The sequence below is a fragment of the Eurytemora carolleeae genome, unplaced genomic scaffold (genome assembly GCF_000591075.1).
Source record: "Eurytemora carolleeae unplaced genomic scaffold, Eaff_2.0 scaffold1174, whole genome shotgun sequence".
In the NCBI taxonomy this organism is placed as follows: Eukaryota; Metazoa; Arthropoda; class Copepoda; order Calanoida; family Temoridae; genus Eurytemora; species Eurytemora carolleeae.
Window position 1 is genome coordinate 40,074 of NW_019397267.1, and position 16,187 is coordinate 56,260.

The 16,187-nt window shown below is 33.1% G+C and overlaps 2 protein-coding genes across 2 annotated transcripts; one reads left to right on the forward strand and one right to left on the reverse strand.

Moving 5' to 3' along the window:
* Nucleotides 1–11: 11 nt before the first annotated feature.
* On the forward strand, nucleotides 12–5,898 carry LOC111713149 (tubulin alpha chain; the record flags this gene model as incomplete). The annotated part of the gene is given in 10 exon segments (XM_023487955.1): nucleotides 12–24; nucleotides 1,091–1,182; nucleotides 1,670–1,754; nucleotides 2,225–2,384; nucleotides 2,599–2,756; nucleotides 2,811–2,915; nucleotides 3,633–3,764; nucleotides 4,140–4,272; nucleotides 4,877–4,973; nucleotides 5,558–5,898. Coding segments are annotated over 10 exon segments (1,181 nt in total), but the record flags the coding sequence as incomplete, so codon positions are not given.
* A 2,179-nt stretch (nucleotides 5,899–8,077) lies between these two features.
* LOC111713148 (uncharacterized) lies at nucleotides 8,078–15,134 on the reverse strand. Its single transcript, XM_023487954.1, has 9 exons — nucleotides 14,988–15,134; nucleotides 14,436–14,521; nucleotides 12,953–12,992; nucleotides 12,810–12,853; nucleotides 11,910–12,258; nucleotides 10,485–10,940; nucleotides 10,350–10,430; nucleotides 9,328–9,374; nucleotides 8,078–8,160 (listed from the first exon to the last, which is right to left on the reverse strand). The coding sequence occupies exons 1-9, from the start codon at nucleotides 15,116–15,118 to the stop codon at nucleotides 8,078–8,080; spliced, it is 1,317 nt and encodes a 438-aa protein (XP_023343722.1). The 5' UTR covers nucleotides 15,119–15,134.
* Between the last annotated feature and the right edge of the window lie 1,053 nt (nucleotides 15,135–16,187).

The following is a 16,187-nucleotide window of genomic DNA, read 5'->3' on the forward strand; positions in this document are numbered from 1 at the left end:
CTATCTAATCTAACATGTTCCCAGGTATCCTATCTAATCTAACATGTTCCCAGGTATCCTATCTAATCTAACATGTTCCCAGGTATCCTATCTAATCTAACATGTTCCCAGGTATCCTATCTAATCTAACATGTTCCCAGGTATCCTATCTGATCCTGTCTATTCTATTTTTTAAAGAATTTCGACTACTGAGGATCACCATGAGAAGTAAAATATTATGTTCGGTATAATTCTTTTGAATAAAATGTGTAGTTTAAAAACTGAGATGATCTATCTATATATATTTACTAGCTAAAGTGACCGGCGTTGCCCGTGAAATAAAAAATCGAATAAAAAAAAGATTTTAACAGTTTTTAGCCTACGTATGTTAGCACCAAGGTACCCATGGGTTCCCTATAACTAGAGCTCCTCAGTCAATATTTTAAGCAGATCAGTCAAGGGGTTCTTGAGTTATGACCGGACATGCGATCAAAGAAACAGAGATTACTACTTGGTTTGTCTTACTGTACTCTTGAAACGTCAAAACCTCTATACCGATCAAGCCTAATTTTATGGTGTTACTTACGTAACCCCAGGAAAAGGTTTATGGCTGTGCAAGTCGAAATTAAAAAAAATCCTCCAACAAGTTTTTAATAGAAAAATTTGGTCACATTTTTTAAAATTGTAACAAGAATTTTATACAAAGTTAGCAGTATCTTTATACCAAATTAATATTAGTCATTGTTCAAAGTAATCCAACAAATATTACTTTTTCAAAAAAATCTGAATTCCTTATCAAAACTAATAAGCATAAAAAAGCAATATTTGTTGTTATAAGAGCAATATTTGTTGCTATTAGAGCAATATTTGTTGTTATTAGAGCAATATTTGTTGTTTTTAAAGCAATCTTTGTTGTTATAAGAGCAATATTTGTTGTTATTAGAGCAATATTTGTTGTTATTAGGGCAATATTTGTTATTATTAGAGCAATATTTGTTATTATTATGGCAATCTTTAATGATATTAGAGTAATAAATGTTGTTTTTAAAGCAATTATTGTTGTTAATAGAGCAATATTTGTTATTATTAAAACAGTATTTGTTGTTATTAGAGCAATATTTGTTGATCTGGAGCCGAGTGTAATAGATGAGGTTAGAACTGGGACCTACAGAGCTCTCTTCCACCCGGAACAACTTATTTCAGGTGATAATCAATCAAGGAGTTAAAAAAGTAGTTCAACAAGTAGCTCAACAAGTAGTTCAACAAGTAGTTCAACAAGTAGCTCAACAAGCAGTTCAACAAGTATTTCAACAAGTAGTTCAACAAGCAGTTCAATCATGTAGTTCAACAAGTATTTTAACAAGTAGCTCAACAAGCAGTTTAATCAAGTAGTTCAACAAATATTTCAAAAAGTAGTTTAACAAGTAGTTCAACAAGCAGTTCAATCAAGTAGTTTAACAAGTAGTTCAACAAGTAGTTCAACAAGTAGTTCAACAAGTGCAAGTAGTTCAACAAGTAGACCGCAATTGTAAACAATCAGTTTTCAGATATAATTCTCCTCATTGCTGCTAAACCAACTCTTTTAATAGAGAACTGCTTTAAATTACTTATAAAGCCCTCCCATAAAAGTTCCATATTATTTACTTTTACTGATATAAAGTATGATTAAAATGAAACTAAATGTGCGCAGGGAAGGAGGATGCCGCAAACAATTATGCGCGGGGCCATTACACTATAGGAAAAGAGATAGTCGATGTTGTTCTTGAAAAACTCAGGTATTTAAGTGTTTTTTATATTCGACAAACAGTATTTCATAAAATCAAAGATTCGAATAAAAGATGCAAAGTGCTTACCAATTTGGAACTGAGTTTTTGTCACAAACTCTGATTTTCGAATCTCTATATTTGTGCAACCCGATGTTGTAGACCCTTGATATTAAAAACTATGAAGTCTAAGTTTGAAATATCAAAAGTTTGCACTATTAGGTTGCAAAGATATAGGAATTAGAAAGTTTGACTTTGTGGTAAAAACTCAGTTCTTTTACCGGGTATAAAACCAATCTTGGAATATTTGTGTAAAATTGAAAAAATATATATTTTATCACATTCTTTGCATTTATTAGGTATTATATTACAAATGTAAATATTATTTTAAACCTAGTTGATTTATTTATGCATCTTGCCAGCTTAAATACTTTAATAAAAATGAGTAAACATTTCTTCAATTCTGCAATCTTAAATTTTAGGAAGCAAGCTGAATCCTGCACTGGGCTTCAGGGTTTCCTCATTTTTCATTCTTTCGGCGGAGGAACTGGATCAGGGTTCACCTCTCTTCTTATGGAAAGATTATCTGTAGATTATGGGAAGAAATCTAAACTTGAGTTTTCCATATATCCTGCTCCTCAGGTTGGTTTTTATTATTATATTCTCTACATATCGTTCAATCATTAAACCCCTTTATTTCCTGTTTTATTTTACCTTTTAAACCGTAAGTTAAAGAGAAGATGATGGATAACTCATGCAATTTTTATTGAGCTGTTAATCATATCATAATGTAAATCGAAATGTGAATGGAGGACCATTAAAATACCTGAAAAAAGTACACGTTTTTGTATTGCAGGTTGCTACTGCTGTGGTTGAACCTTACAACTCTATCCTGACTACCCACACCACCCTGGAGCACTCAGATTGCGCCTTTATGGTAGACAACGAGGCTATCTATGATATCTGTAAAAGGAACTTGGACGTTGAGAGACCTTCATACAGCAATCTTAACAGGTCAGATTTTGATAAAATTTAAAAAATGTTTTTAGAAAATAGTTTTTTCTTCAGATTGATCAGTCAGATTGTATCAAGCATCACTGCATCATTGAGATTTGATGGCGCATTAAACGTTGATCTTACAGAGTTCCAGACAAACCTGGTTCCATATCCCAGGTAACAGAGTTCCAGACAAACCTGGTTCCATATCCCAGGTAACAGAGTCCCCGACAAACCTGGTTCCATATCCCAGGTAACAGAGTTCCTGACAAACCTGGTTTCTTATCACAGGTAACAGAGTTCCAGACAAACCTGGTTCCATATCACAGGTAACAGAGTTCCAGACAAACCTGGTGCCATATCACAGTTTACTTGGTTCCAGACAAACTTGGTTCATAACCCAGGTANAGAGTTCCAGACAAACCTGGTTCCATATCCAAGGTAACAGAGTTCCAGACAAACCTGGTTCCATATCCAAGGTAACAGAGTTCCAGACAAACCTGGTTCCATATCCCAGGTAACAGAGTTCCAGACAAACCTGGTTCCTTATTCCAGGTAACAGGGTTTCAGACAAACCTGGTTCCATATCCCATGTAACAAGGTTCCAGACAAATCTTGTTCCATATCCCAGGAAACAGGGTTCCAGACAAACCTGGTTCCATATTCCAGGTAACAAGGTTCCAGACAAATCTTGTTCCATATTCCAGGAAACAAGTTTCCAGATAAACCTGGTTCCTTATTCCAGGAAACAAGGTTCCAGACAAATCTTACTTTATATTCCAGGTAACTGCAAGGTTCCAGACCTGGTATTATATAGACACTAGGCATTCCTTATTACTTATTTTGATTTTACCTAATGAAATGACAGCCATGAATAAAATGATATTTATTTAGGATTCACTTCCCTCTTGTTACCTATGCTCCAGTACTCTCCAGTAACAAGGCAAACCATGAGAGCCTGACTGTGGCGGATATCACCAACTCGTGTTTCGAGCCAGTAAATCAGATGGTTAAATGTGACCCTAGGTTTGTCTAATGTTTGCAATAAAAACTATTAAAAGAGGAAACATAATGATTGATTATGAAAGTTTAAAATTCAAATAAACGTAAGTTAAAACTTACAAAATATCGCAGGTATTGTCAAAAACTGTTGCATGCCTGATTCACAACATTACCCTTTAAACATTTTTATTACTAAGAATGAAGAAGATATCGTTGTTGTTTTATCTGGAAAAAGTTGTAAAGATAACCACAGTTAGTTTTAGAATATCGATTTTAGGACCGGTAGAATAATAGACTTCATAGTTTTACTTCATAGAGTACCATTTAGAATCGGGCATGCCCGTCTGTAATTTGTAATTATGTCAACAGTCCCTTTAATTCAGTTAAATCTGATATTAGGCATGGGAAGTACATGGCATGTTGTCTCTTGTACCGTGGAGATGTTGTACCGAAGGATGTTAACACAGCCATTGCCTCGATCAAGAACAAGAGATCTGTTCAGTTTGTGGATTGGTGTCCCACAGGGTTCAAGGCATACACTTTACATAATATTAACTAATATACATCTTTAGATTCTATTGTATTGATTGATTGATTGATTGATTGATTGATTGATTGATTGATTGTCTGACTATAGTTGGTTTTGTATCATGCCTAAAAGGCAAAGTCCGAAAACATCGAAAACATGGCAAGCATGGCAAAAATTAAAAAGTTCTCCCTGACAAAAAGTAATACTTATATTTTGAGAAATGTTTTCTTTTTTTATCAATTGATTTCCATCTTTGATCAATTGATATCCATCTTTGATCAATTGATATTATCTTTGATCAATTGATATTATCTTTGATCAAATCAATTGATATCCTTTTTTGATAAATTGATTTCCATCTTTGATCAACTAATATCCATCTTTAAAAATTGATTTCCATCTTAGATCAATTGATAACGATCTTTGATCAATTGATTTACGCCTTTGATCAATTGATTTCCATCTTTGATCAATTGATTTCCAGCTTTGATCAATCGATTTACATCTTTGATCGTTTTATTTATAACTTGGATCAATTGATTTTTATCTTTGATCAATTAGTGAATTAATTTCCATATTTACTCAATTGATTCACATATATATGTAGGTTGGAATCAACTACCAGCCTCCAACTGAGGTTCCTGGAGGAGATCTTGCTAAAGTTGCTCGTGCGGTGTGTATGCTCTCCAATACTACAGCAATAGGTAAGGTTTTCATCAACATTTCAGGGGCTTCGCGCCATACTTTCTTGTAATATTACGTATACCCCTTAAATGTTGCATTTTCTCCTTGATAAACTTTTGTTCTCTACCATCTTCGTACAATAAATAACTTTCTAGCTGGATTCTGTATTATGCCACACGTACAGTATTTTAACTAATTAACTTGATTCAGTTTTATGTTAAATTTAGAGTATTTTGAAAAATTTATTCAGTGTAACATTTTTGAACTGTGAATTGCGATAAATCTTTCTTAGGGTCATATGAGGTCTAAATTTTTTTTATACGATCGGTTCAGCCGCTTTTGCGTTTTTGGGAGACAAACAAAGAAACAGACAAGGCTATTTACATATCACACTTTGATGGGTGGCTTTAAATTCATTGTTTTACAAGAAAGTTTCATTTCTCTAAACTAAAATTTCTCCCGCAAAATACCCCTTGTTGCTAAACCTACTACCTAGCGGTTTCTATAAGGTTTGACTCTGTTCAAATGTGTCCGTTAAAAATTTAAAACATAAGTTAGGATAAAAATTTAAAAAATTTCTCTACTGAAAGTATATGTTGTGTAGGTGAAGCATGGGCCAGACTTGATCACAAGTTTGATCTGATGTATGCTAAGCGAGCCTTCGTCCACTGGTATGTGGGGGAAGGTATGGAGGAGGGAGAGTTTAGCGAGGCTAGGGAGGATCTGGCAGCCCTAGAGAAAGATTACGAGGAGGTTGGTCTGGATACTGTGGATCCGGAGGACGGTGAAGGAGGTTTGGAGGAGTACTAGAAGTTTGGCCAGGATACTCTGGATCCCGAGGACGGAGAAGAAGGTCTTGAAGAAAACCAGTTTATTGAAAGTTAAAAATCTCTTAACTATAGTTTTTTATTCTTTTCTACTAACTGAATAAATATTAACTCTTAATTGGGTGTTGCTCAAGAGAAATAACTGGGATCTCTAATGAATGAAGTAGTTGATCTACGTTTGCTAAGTTGAACCTTTTCCCTACCAGTTGAAGAAAAGTGGTTCAAATTAGACTACGTAGTTCAACTACTTCTCGATATTCATAATTTGTTGTCTCCGGTTTTCTAATAAAATCAGAGATTCAAGGAATGAAATGATTCAAGCTGAAAACTCATGACTTAAAAAGCCTTACTATTCAAAGACAACTGTGGCCTGAGAAAAAGACAATTTATTATCATTTAGAATTCCAACGAATAATGTTTATCTATGATTATTCATTTCGATTCAAAAAAAAAAGATCTTAAAATATCTTTTTTTATGTTTCAAAAAACATTTAAAAAGTTGCGACCGTAAAAAATTGTTTAAAACCTAAAAATTAACTATATATATAATTCTAATATAAAAATTTGGTAAAAAGGCTCAAAAGATTAATTGTTCCAAATGTACAATTCCACTCATTCTTTATATTACTTATCAATAACAGAAGAATAAAGTAAAAAATGTTATTTAACATTACAATAAGATAACNGAATATAATATATAATATATATATATAATATTACGAATTGTAGCGTAAGAGTCCAGTATATTTATAGGTCTGGGCGGAAACGGCTTGACCTGTTTCTAACGTTTCAAATTAAACCTAAATTTTATTACCCAACCGGAAACACGCTCAATTACACCCACTTACAACTACTCACTCCATGCTATAGGTCTGGAATACCAAGATTTATTTTATGGAAGGGATTACTGACCTAGCAACCCAGACTATGCTCAAACTTAACATCTTCTGTCCACAAAACTGATTTAAATCAGGGTTTGTTATTCTTCACAAAGATTTCTTAAATAAATGTTTATAAGATTTTTCAACTAAAAAGGGAGCGTTTTTTTAAAAGTCGGCATAACTTTTACGTTCGAGAATTTTTGATTTTTTATTTAAATTTTAAGCTGTCCTATTCATATGGGTGGGTTTAAAATTGATAAAAGCTATAATATGTAATTTTTTTAAGTCCCGGTTCCATTCCAAATGAACAATAATTGAGTTTAAACTGACTGTAATTGGGCTCAAATGATGTTGGGGTGGGGGGTTGTAAATGGGGGAATGATTGACAGAAATTGACGAGGAAAATTTTCTTTATTAAGATATCAGATATCTTGTATTGTGTATTTTACTTATCTAACAATAGTCTGTTTATCATAAAGATGGCTTTTCAGTTTTTGAACAAAATAAATGTATTCTTGTATTCAGTTTTAAACATCTTTTATCTGAAGAAGAACGTCGAAATAGTACGGAATTAAGGGGAAAACCACACAAAGATGGATATTGGGCACATGGCTTTAACCATGAAATAGCCCATGTACCCTCATAGAATAATGATTAATTTTGCGAACAAATATTTAAAAAATTTTTGATTAGACATTTGTGAATTATTGTATGCAAATGTCTTTTAAACAAATGATTTTAAAATGCCATAGGGAGCTTTTTTCCAATTTTAACAATTTTAAACCGTTTTTTAAGTACCTTCTTCCTAAAGCTCCACATCTTACTACAAAACCTAGGGAGCCTCTAAATCCTCCAAACTCCCCCAAACTCCTCCAAGTTCCCTCAAAACCCAAAAAAATGTTGGGTTTTAAATAAAATCGATTATAAAATTTAAACCGTCGCAAATAAATCACGGTTGGGAGGAGGAGGGAGGCCCCCATGTGTATTTTTCTAAATAACTTAAAAGGGTGCTTAAATTAGAACGTTAAAACTTCTTCACTTTTTAAACATCATAGTTGTGAACAAAAATTGGCAATACAATTTTTTTGATGCATTGGCATGGGTGAAGAGCAGTCAAACGGCGGGTCGGTGTTTTAAAAAAATCAGAAATGCTTCATAACTTTTTAATAGCCAAGCTACAGGGCTAAAATTTTTCGACATACTATTTGTTCTTTTTAAAAATCCTCCCTTGTACCCTAACCATTAAAATTAGAGGTCTAATTTATTTGAATGATAAGGCCTTAAAAAGTTGGACTAAGGACATGTATGACTTTCCTCTATGTCAACTCTAAGGGAAAAATCATAGGGGCCCAAAAGGCCCAAACCTATATTAGACAAAAATAGCCGGGATAGGGCTAAACTGTAGAGAAATCTTACCTATTTCCGCTTCCCCCATTGGTTTATCCCAACAACCGAATTTCGTTTCTTCTTATTGGAGATTCTTTCAAGTTCCCGAGTTCCTGATGAGTTTCCAATTTATTCCGGACAGGAAATAAGAATAAAGGGAAGGGAAATGACGCTGGTCTGGCATGATAAAGCCAGTAGCACTGCTTTTTAGACGAGTTCGTTATCACACACGCACACTCTTTTGGTACAGACACACACACATGACTACAGTCAAAGAAAAGGGCAGAACAATGTCGTAAATTACAATTAAGCTTGAATAGCGATTAGTTTATTGTAAACTTTAGTCAAATTATATTCTTTGCATATAAATTTGGAGAATATTTGAGAAACTCAGTGCATTGCTTTATTGATTTTTATTCATATACAATACTACCCGGTTTAGGGTTTCCTGCAGCGGAAAGGGGAAATCGTTTCGTGAAATTTCACATTTTCCGTGAGAAAAAAAATATTCGCCGAAATTTTCGCGAAAAAGATACGAAAATTTCGCAAAATAAAATACAGAAGAAAATTGTTAATTATAATAAAATAAAGTTTCTAATGCTAAGCTCTCAGAATACTACAAGTATATGTTTCGCAATTAATTGTAGCAGCTTCTATAGCTTCGAATGTTTTTTTTCGCGAAATACTAACGAAAATTTTCAAATTTTTTTGCGAAAGTTTTTGTTCCCTGGAATCCCTAATCCGGTTACATATAAGAAATTCAAAACAATTTTGTTATTCTCAATAGATTTTTAACAAGAGAAGTAATGATTGAAAATCTACAATATTTTAATCTTACGTCCAATTTCCTTTAGTATGACATGATACGGAATTATCGTCCAATAAACTTTGTTACACCTTTTAAGCATCTTGCAGGTAGATGTATTTATCGGTTAAGAAATATTCGCCCTTAATTTACAAAAGTTTAACTGGTTTATCATTCTCAAAGGAACTGGAAGCGTAGTTTAAAGTGACTCTCTATGTAAAGATGGCAATGCCCTATTTCGACAGTACCCTTGAAACCTTAATCTGATAAAAAAGTGTTTATTTCTGTTCTTTCTCCATTGCTTATTACATATAAACAAGAAACCAGTCACTTTCACAGAGAAACCGCAAATGAAAAGTGCATGGAGGGTCACTACTAGGAATTAGGCGTACAATCCCTTTAACACTATTTTAAAAGGTTCCGGAAGTCCTTTACGGATCCAAAATGATCTGGAATAAATAAGAAACTCATTTCCCTGGTCTCAGGACTCCAAATACGCTTTGTCCGTGGAAACTAGGATGCCTGAACAAATATTTGGTCTTGGCCAGCTTAAAGGGAGTGTCTGGCTAGACATGGTAGTTGAGCTGAGAATGCAGTTCTGTAGAGAAATTATTTAGGATTTATTTGAGACCTATATGAGCCGGTTTTACGGTGCAAATCAGTTCATTCAGCAAGAGCGAAAATTCAATTTTAAAAATTTCGGCTCACCTACCGTGTCTACTGTTTATGCAGACACTACCTTTGATGTCAAATTTTCGTTCCAATGAATAAGTACAATTCAAAATCGTAAAAGTTCTTTTAAAAAGTCGGTTTTTATTTCAAACTCCTTTATATAATGTTGTAAACACAGCAATGTAGTAATTAATAACTATCTAGGATATTACTACACTGAAAGCAATAAGTCTTGAAGTTTTTAAAAAGGGTTCTGTCATTCTTGTACGCTTAAAATTGTCATATTTTAATTAGTAGAAAAATCTTAAGTGTCATAAAATGGACTTTTTAATACACTCCAAGTATGGCATTCATTTCACTATTGGACACATTGTGATTTAAAGGTTGCAAACTCTCAAGCAAAACTATGAGAATTTTGCCATTTACTTCTTAAAAACCAAAGCTAACAACAAGTGCTCTATAGTGCTAAAATGTTCATGTAAAGTGCTACGGATAATCATAATCGTGTTAAAGCGGTAATATCAAAGCCCAAGGCGTTGCGACACTTCAAAGTCGATCCTGTCTTTAAAAAATTGATGATACTTTACATCGACAGGCTTAATCTATTTGGATATCAAAAATAACTTTTTAGATCGACTTTTATTCTTTTGTTTATTGGAATTAGGGTTTTCAAAGCAAGCGGATTTGTCCGCGTAATTCCACACAATTCCGAGCATTTTGTGAACAGTTACACACTACAGAATTCCGATTGGAATATCATGCACTGTTGTTTTCTTATTTGAATTGAATGAAATTTCTAGACCGTTTTTTAATTGTGTTTTAAACCTGGAAATGTACATTTTGGGCCTGATTCTTCTTTTCATATTTTTTCCTGGATGATGTACATCATTTAAACTCTTTCCGTATCTGAAATATTTAAATATACACATTTTAAATGTTTAAATTTCTCTTTGTTTTTACCTTATAAACAACAGACGGGGGTCTACAACTGACGCAGGAAGATAAGAATAATCATCCATTTCATAATATTTTTCCTTGCCATCGTGTTCAGTATTCATCTCCAAATCAGAATTACACAAGACATTTCTTTTGCAAGGGACTAAATTGAAATCCTTCATGTCAAGAACCTCTATTTCCCCCCTGGTCCGGGTTTTTGCATTTTCTCGTAACAAACCCAGGTTTTTCCCCCAGCGGAACGGACTCCGTTTCCCAACATGCCCGAAGCTGAATCCGCCAATTTTCTTAAGATATTCCTCATCAGCCGACCTGCTGCTCTTCTTCTCCTGGGTGTTCAAGGCCGTGTTTACAACATCCAAAGGTTCCAAGTTATCCTCAGTTCCACTTCTTTTACCAATAAGACCAAAACTGAATCCTCCAAGAGTGTTAAGGTCAGCCTCCTTGAACCCACGTCTAGTCCTGGTATTAAAGGGTTCTTTTGTGTTCATTGAATTCATGTCAGAGGCAGTAATAACCAGAATAAACTGGCATGCAAGTTGTCTTCGTTCTATTTGTTAAAGGGAGTGACTGGCTATGTATGCTAGTTGAACTGAGAGTGCAGTCTTATAGAGAAAATGGCAGGATTTATTTGATACATTTTTATAATCTATTACTGCTACATGAGACTGAAATTTCTGACAGATATACAAAAATGTTAAATTCTTAGCGACGTTTACAACTAAAAGATCAAACATAAACAACTTTTATTTGTTTCATGGTTATTGCATAAACTTGTATAAAGTTAAAAATTTATCAATTTCGGTTCGGTCCGTTATGTTCTAAAAGTGTTGAGTAAAATATTGAACTCTGCACATTTTGTACCTCAAGAAATAAAAGGCATTCAGAAAAGGAATTTCTTATATATCTTTGCATCTATCTATGTCTTAGATCAGGTTGCAAAGGTATATAGGGATTAGAAACCCTGAGCTTATGCCAAAGATTCAATTCCTTTCAATTCTTTTGTTTCCATAAAAAAGTTTGCTAATGACCTTTTATAAATAGTAGCTTTATCGGTCGTTCCATATTATTTAATTACTTCACCCTTATTCGTAAAGGAGCCGAGTTTTTGCAATAATCTCAAACTTTATAATACCTATATCTTAAAACATGATGATGAAAACCTTTGATATTTATTTATTCGGACTGAATTCATAGTTTAAAATATCAGAAGTCTACAACTTTGGTTTCAAAGATAAAGGGATGAGAAAATCTGGGTAGTGGCAAGAACTCAATTCCTTTCCATCGATGTTTGCATACGTATAATTTATTTATTTTTCAAAAACGCCTCCCTAAACAATATTTTTTATACTTAGTAAATAATAATTTGAAGGACTGTGTTAGCATGATCAGCCTAAAAATATCAAAAACTACAAATATTTCCTTTTTTACCTCCATTTCCTTTTTTGCTTTGTGGGCTCCAGCTCTTGCGACTCCGCCACTTGTTCCTCCATATCATCTTGATACATCGGAGGGGATTCCATGAATTCGTCTTTATACATCGGAGGAGATTTCTCTGAATCATCTCGATAAATCGGAGGAGAGTCCAGGGAATCATCTCGATAAATTGGAGGAGATTCCTGTAAATCATCTTGATAAATCGGAGGGGAGTCATCTGCGTAATCACCTCCATCTCTTTTAAAAGTAAGCCCCTTGATGTACCGAATGACACTTTTGCTGTCCCAAAACTTCTCAGGTTCCTCAGCTATTTTATCCGTAGGATTTATACGGGTAATGTCACCTTAAACAAAATTACACATCATACTTTTTTCATTGAGGTTTCAAATGTGTTTTAAAAACAAAACTAGTGAACGAAATCTTTTCAAGAAGCAGTATGCTTAGTTTCAAGTGACCCTCCATGCAAAGATGGCAATGTCCGATTAACAAGGGTACTCTTAAAAGTTTTCACTGATCAAGGATGGACTAGATATTAATGTTTATAATTTTAAAAACTGATTATTTTCAAATGCAGTTTCTCTATTGCGGAAACTGAATAGAAATTTTCAAAATTAAACACTCCTAATTCTAGTAAACATCGCTTCCAAATTATTATTCAGATCAAGGTTTCAAGGGTAAAAGTTCTGAATCGGGCATTGCCATCTTTGAAATAAGGGTCACTTGAAATTACGCTTACAGTCCCTTTAAGATAAATTAAAGATTAAAACTTTGAGAGGATATCTTGACACAATTCTTTATGAACTTCTGATGAAATATCAAAGTTTATTAAAGGGAAATTTGTCCGTTTCTACTTTTTACGCTGGCTTTTCCTTTAATTTTAAGTTTTGTTTCTACCTTTCATTGACCAGACTGAGGGGAGTATACCTATCCCGGGTCCCCTAAACTTCAATATTTACTTATCATTTCAAAGTGTTTTTGTGTAAATTTTACAATAAAAAAAAATAGAATATAAATTAAATAAGTTTAGCTAATATTCCCTGACAGTGTTGAGGTTAGAGTTAGGAAATGGATCTTTGCCTGAAAAGTTAATTTGAATAATTTTTTATTTCTTCAATATTTGAATAATTATTTCCCTAAAAATAGTTTAAGTTTAACGTTCTATTTGTTGCAAACATACAGGTTGGCGTTATTTTTTTATTTATAATTATTGTTTGTGAATTAAACATATTTTAAGGTTTTCATGTATTTTTATTTGATTTTAGATTTGTATAATTAAAACTATTTGAGTCAATGAGAGTAAACCTTGTTTACATTTCCCTGTAACGTACAGGGTGTCCCACGAAACATGACAGTAGCAAGACTACTTGAAGGTCGTCTTAATTTTTTATATATTTGCTGCATTTATTTGTTAACCTAATTTTAGAATTAAATAATCACAAAATACCCCTAGTCCTGGCATTTCCCAAATGTAATCTGCCTTTTTTGTGTGTTCAATATTACTCGAGATATGAAGAATTTCGTTCTGATATCGACAATTTTGGTTGTATTTAACAAAATTGAGATCTGTTCGAAATTCTTAATATTGACAGCACATAAAAGGCAGACCATATTTTGGAAATGCCAGTAGCAAATAAGAAGAGAAGCAATAATTTCAAGAGAAAAAAAATTAAAAAGTTAAAACTAATTTTGTAATTGATAATTAAAAAAGACAGCAATCATGAGGGAAGTTCCATTTTTCAATTTCTTCAAAAGCTGGGTCTTGAACCGCTGAAAACCTAACCATTTGTCCTCTTTTGATATTTCAAATAATTGTTTTACTTAAGGCTATAAAGTGAGGTTTATACTTATAATTTGCTTAATTTTCAAGGGACTTTAATTTTTCAGAGCCCGCGATTTAAAAGCTTCGGCTCGAGTCTTAATTCCTTAAACGCAGCTTTAAGACCCAATCTTAGACCCAACTCTGACGACAGCTTATGTCACGTGATTGACAGCTGCGAGATCTTAGGCTAGACTTAAGGAGTTAAGCCCAATGAAAATAAAACCGACCTTGGTTGGTTTTAGTGAACAATAAGGCTCAATGTTGGGTCTTATTCTCATCAAAACCCGGAATGCGCCAATTCCAACTATGAAAATCCGCCAAATACAGAATTAAACCGGTTTTACGAACTAAATTCTGTTGAAAAATAGATGCAACTCAAATCCGAAAGCCCGAGCCGTATATAAGGCTTAACAACAGCTTAGACCCGAGTCGTATTTTCTTGAGCTTTTTAAATCGCCGGCTCTGAACTCAGTGTTTCAAAAAAGATATTTTGACACCCAGAGTAAAATTGATTTGTTTGAATTTGTTGAAAGTTTAAAAATCATGAAAAAAAATCTTAAATAACATTAAAAATATTTTAAAGAATACTTTAAAACTGGTGCACGGGTATATTTTAACATTTTTATCATAAATGTGTCAAAAAGTTTCACCCTTACAGTGATACGATACAAATTTGCGTGCTGAGTGATTTTAAAAGTAACCTTGAGGTTGAATGGGGACGCATAAATAGTAGATCTTCACTTTTCTGAACATCTTCCCAGGAGGACAGACATTGTACAGAGAGAAGCTAAAAAAATTTAAAATGATAACAATAGTAATAATGATAGCAATGATAACAATTATAACTATGATAACGATAGCAACAATGATATGATAACAATGAAACAATGATAACAATGGTAACAATGAAAACAATGATAACAATGACAACAACGATAACAATGACAACAATGATAACAATGATAAAAATGGTAACACTGATAAAAATAATAACAATAACAATTATCACAATGAAAACAATAATAATAATAACAATGATAACAATGATAACAATGAAAACAATGATAACAGCAATAATAACAACAATAATAACGATGATAACAATGATAAAGATAATAATAATAACAATGATAACAATAATAACAATGTTTACTATGCTGACAATGATAACAATAATAACAATGATGACAATTATAAAAATTTTAACTATGATAAAAATTAATATACTTTATAAATTGCTGAACAATAATGACCTATTAATGTATCCAGCAAAGGAGAGGATTAGTAATATTTTGAAATGATGTTTAAGCATAGAACCTCTCATTGAACCTCCCCTTGAACCACTCATGGAACCTCTTCTAGATCCACCAGTGGAACCTCTCATGTAACCTCTGCTGTAAACTAAAGTAAACAATTAGCTCCAAACTAATCCTGGACTCTTAAATACCAAAATATAATCCGAATAGACCTGGGCATACAAAGAATTTAATGTGAATAGACCTGGGCATACTAGGAATTTAATGTGAATAAACCTGGGTAGTCTAAACTAAACTTGTTTAGTCTAGACTAGTCTAGTTTAGTCTAGGCTAGTCTAGTTTAGTCTAGGCTAGTCTAGTTTAGTCTAGGCTAGTTTATTTTAGTCTAGAATAGTCTAGTTTAGTCTAGACTAGTTTATTTTAGTCTAGACTAGTCTAGTTTAGTCTAGTCTAGTTTAGTCTAAAATAGTCTATTTTAGTCTAGACTAGTCTAGTTTAGTCTAGACTAGTCTAGTTAAGTCTAGACTATTCTAGTTTAGTCTTGACAGGTCAAGTTTAGTCTAGTTTAGTCTAGTCTAGTCAAGCCTAGGCCACTAAATCTAGTCTAGTCTAGTTTAGTCTAGAATAGTCTATTCTAGTCTAGTCTAGTCTAGTCTAGTCTAGTCTGGTCTAGTCTAGAATAGTCTATTCTAGTCTAGTCTAGTCTAGTCTAGTCTAGTCTAGTCTAGTCTAGTCTAGTCTAGTCAAGTCTAGTCTAGTCTAGTCTAGTCTAGTCTAGTCTAGAGAGCGGTAAATCCTACCTAACAAAAATAAACCCCAAAATTAAACTTTTAAAATTTGTTTTAAAAAAATTGTGTCATGTGTCCATCTCTACTTAGTAAGCCTGTCAATATTCGTGCAGAAAAGCATCAACAAGCTTATCTGGACAACATAACACGGATTAGTCAAAAAGCCAATAATTAATAAAATAGAAATCCATTTTTTTGTATAACGTTTTCACATTTCTTTGTCAGCAAACTTTTATTTTTAAGTTTGACGTTTGTTGTGTTTTCGGATTAACCAAATGGGGTAAAAATAACATCGAATCCGGCTTGAAATGTTTTTTGATCTCTGTAATACTCGTCTTTTTCTTTTAATCAAAAATACTTTACGTAAAGATAGTTAAAGTTTAATTTCAAATGTTTGACAGTCTTGTAA

Coding starts and splice junctions, on each gene's coding strand:
- LOC111713148 (XM_023487954.1), bottom strand. CDS start 15,118: ATGAGAGGTTCCACTGGTGGATCTAGAAGAGGTTCCATGAGTGGTTCA. Junction 10,941..11,909: donor AAGCAAAAAAGGAAATGGAG/GTAAAAAAGGAA, acceptor CTTTAATACCAG/GACTAGACGTGGGTTCAAGG. Junction 10,431..10,484: donor CCCCGTCTGTTGTTTATAAG/GTAAAAACAAAG, acceptor TAAATATTTCAG/ATACGGAAAGAGTTTAAATG.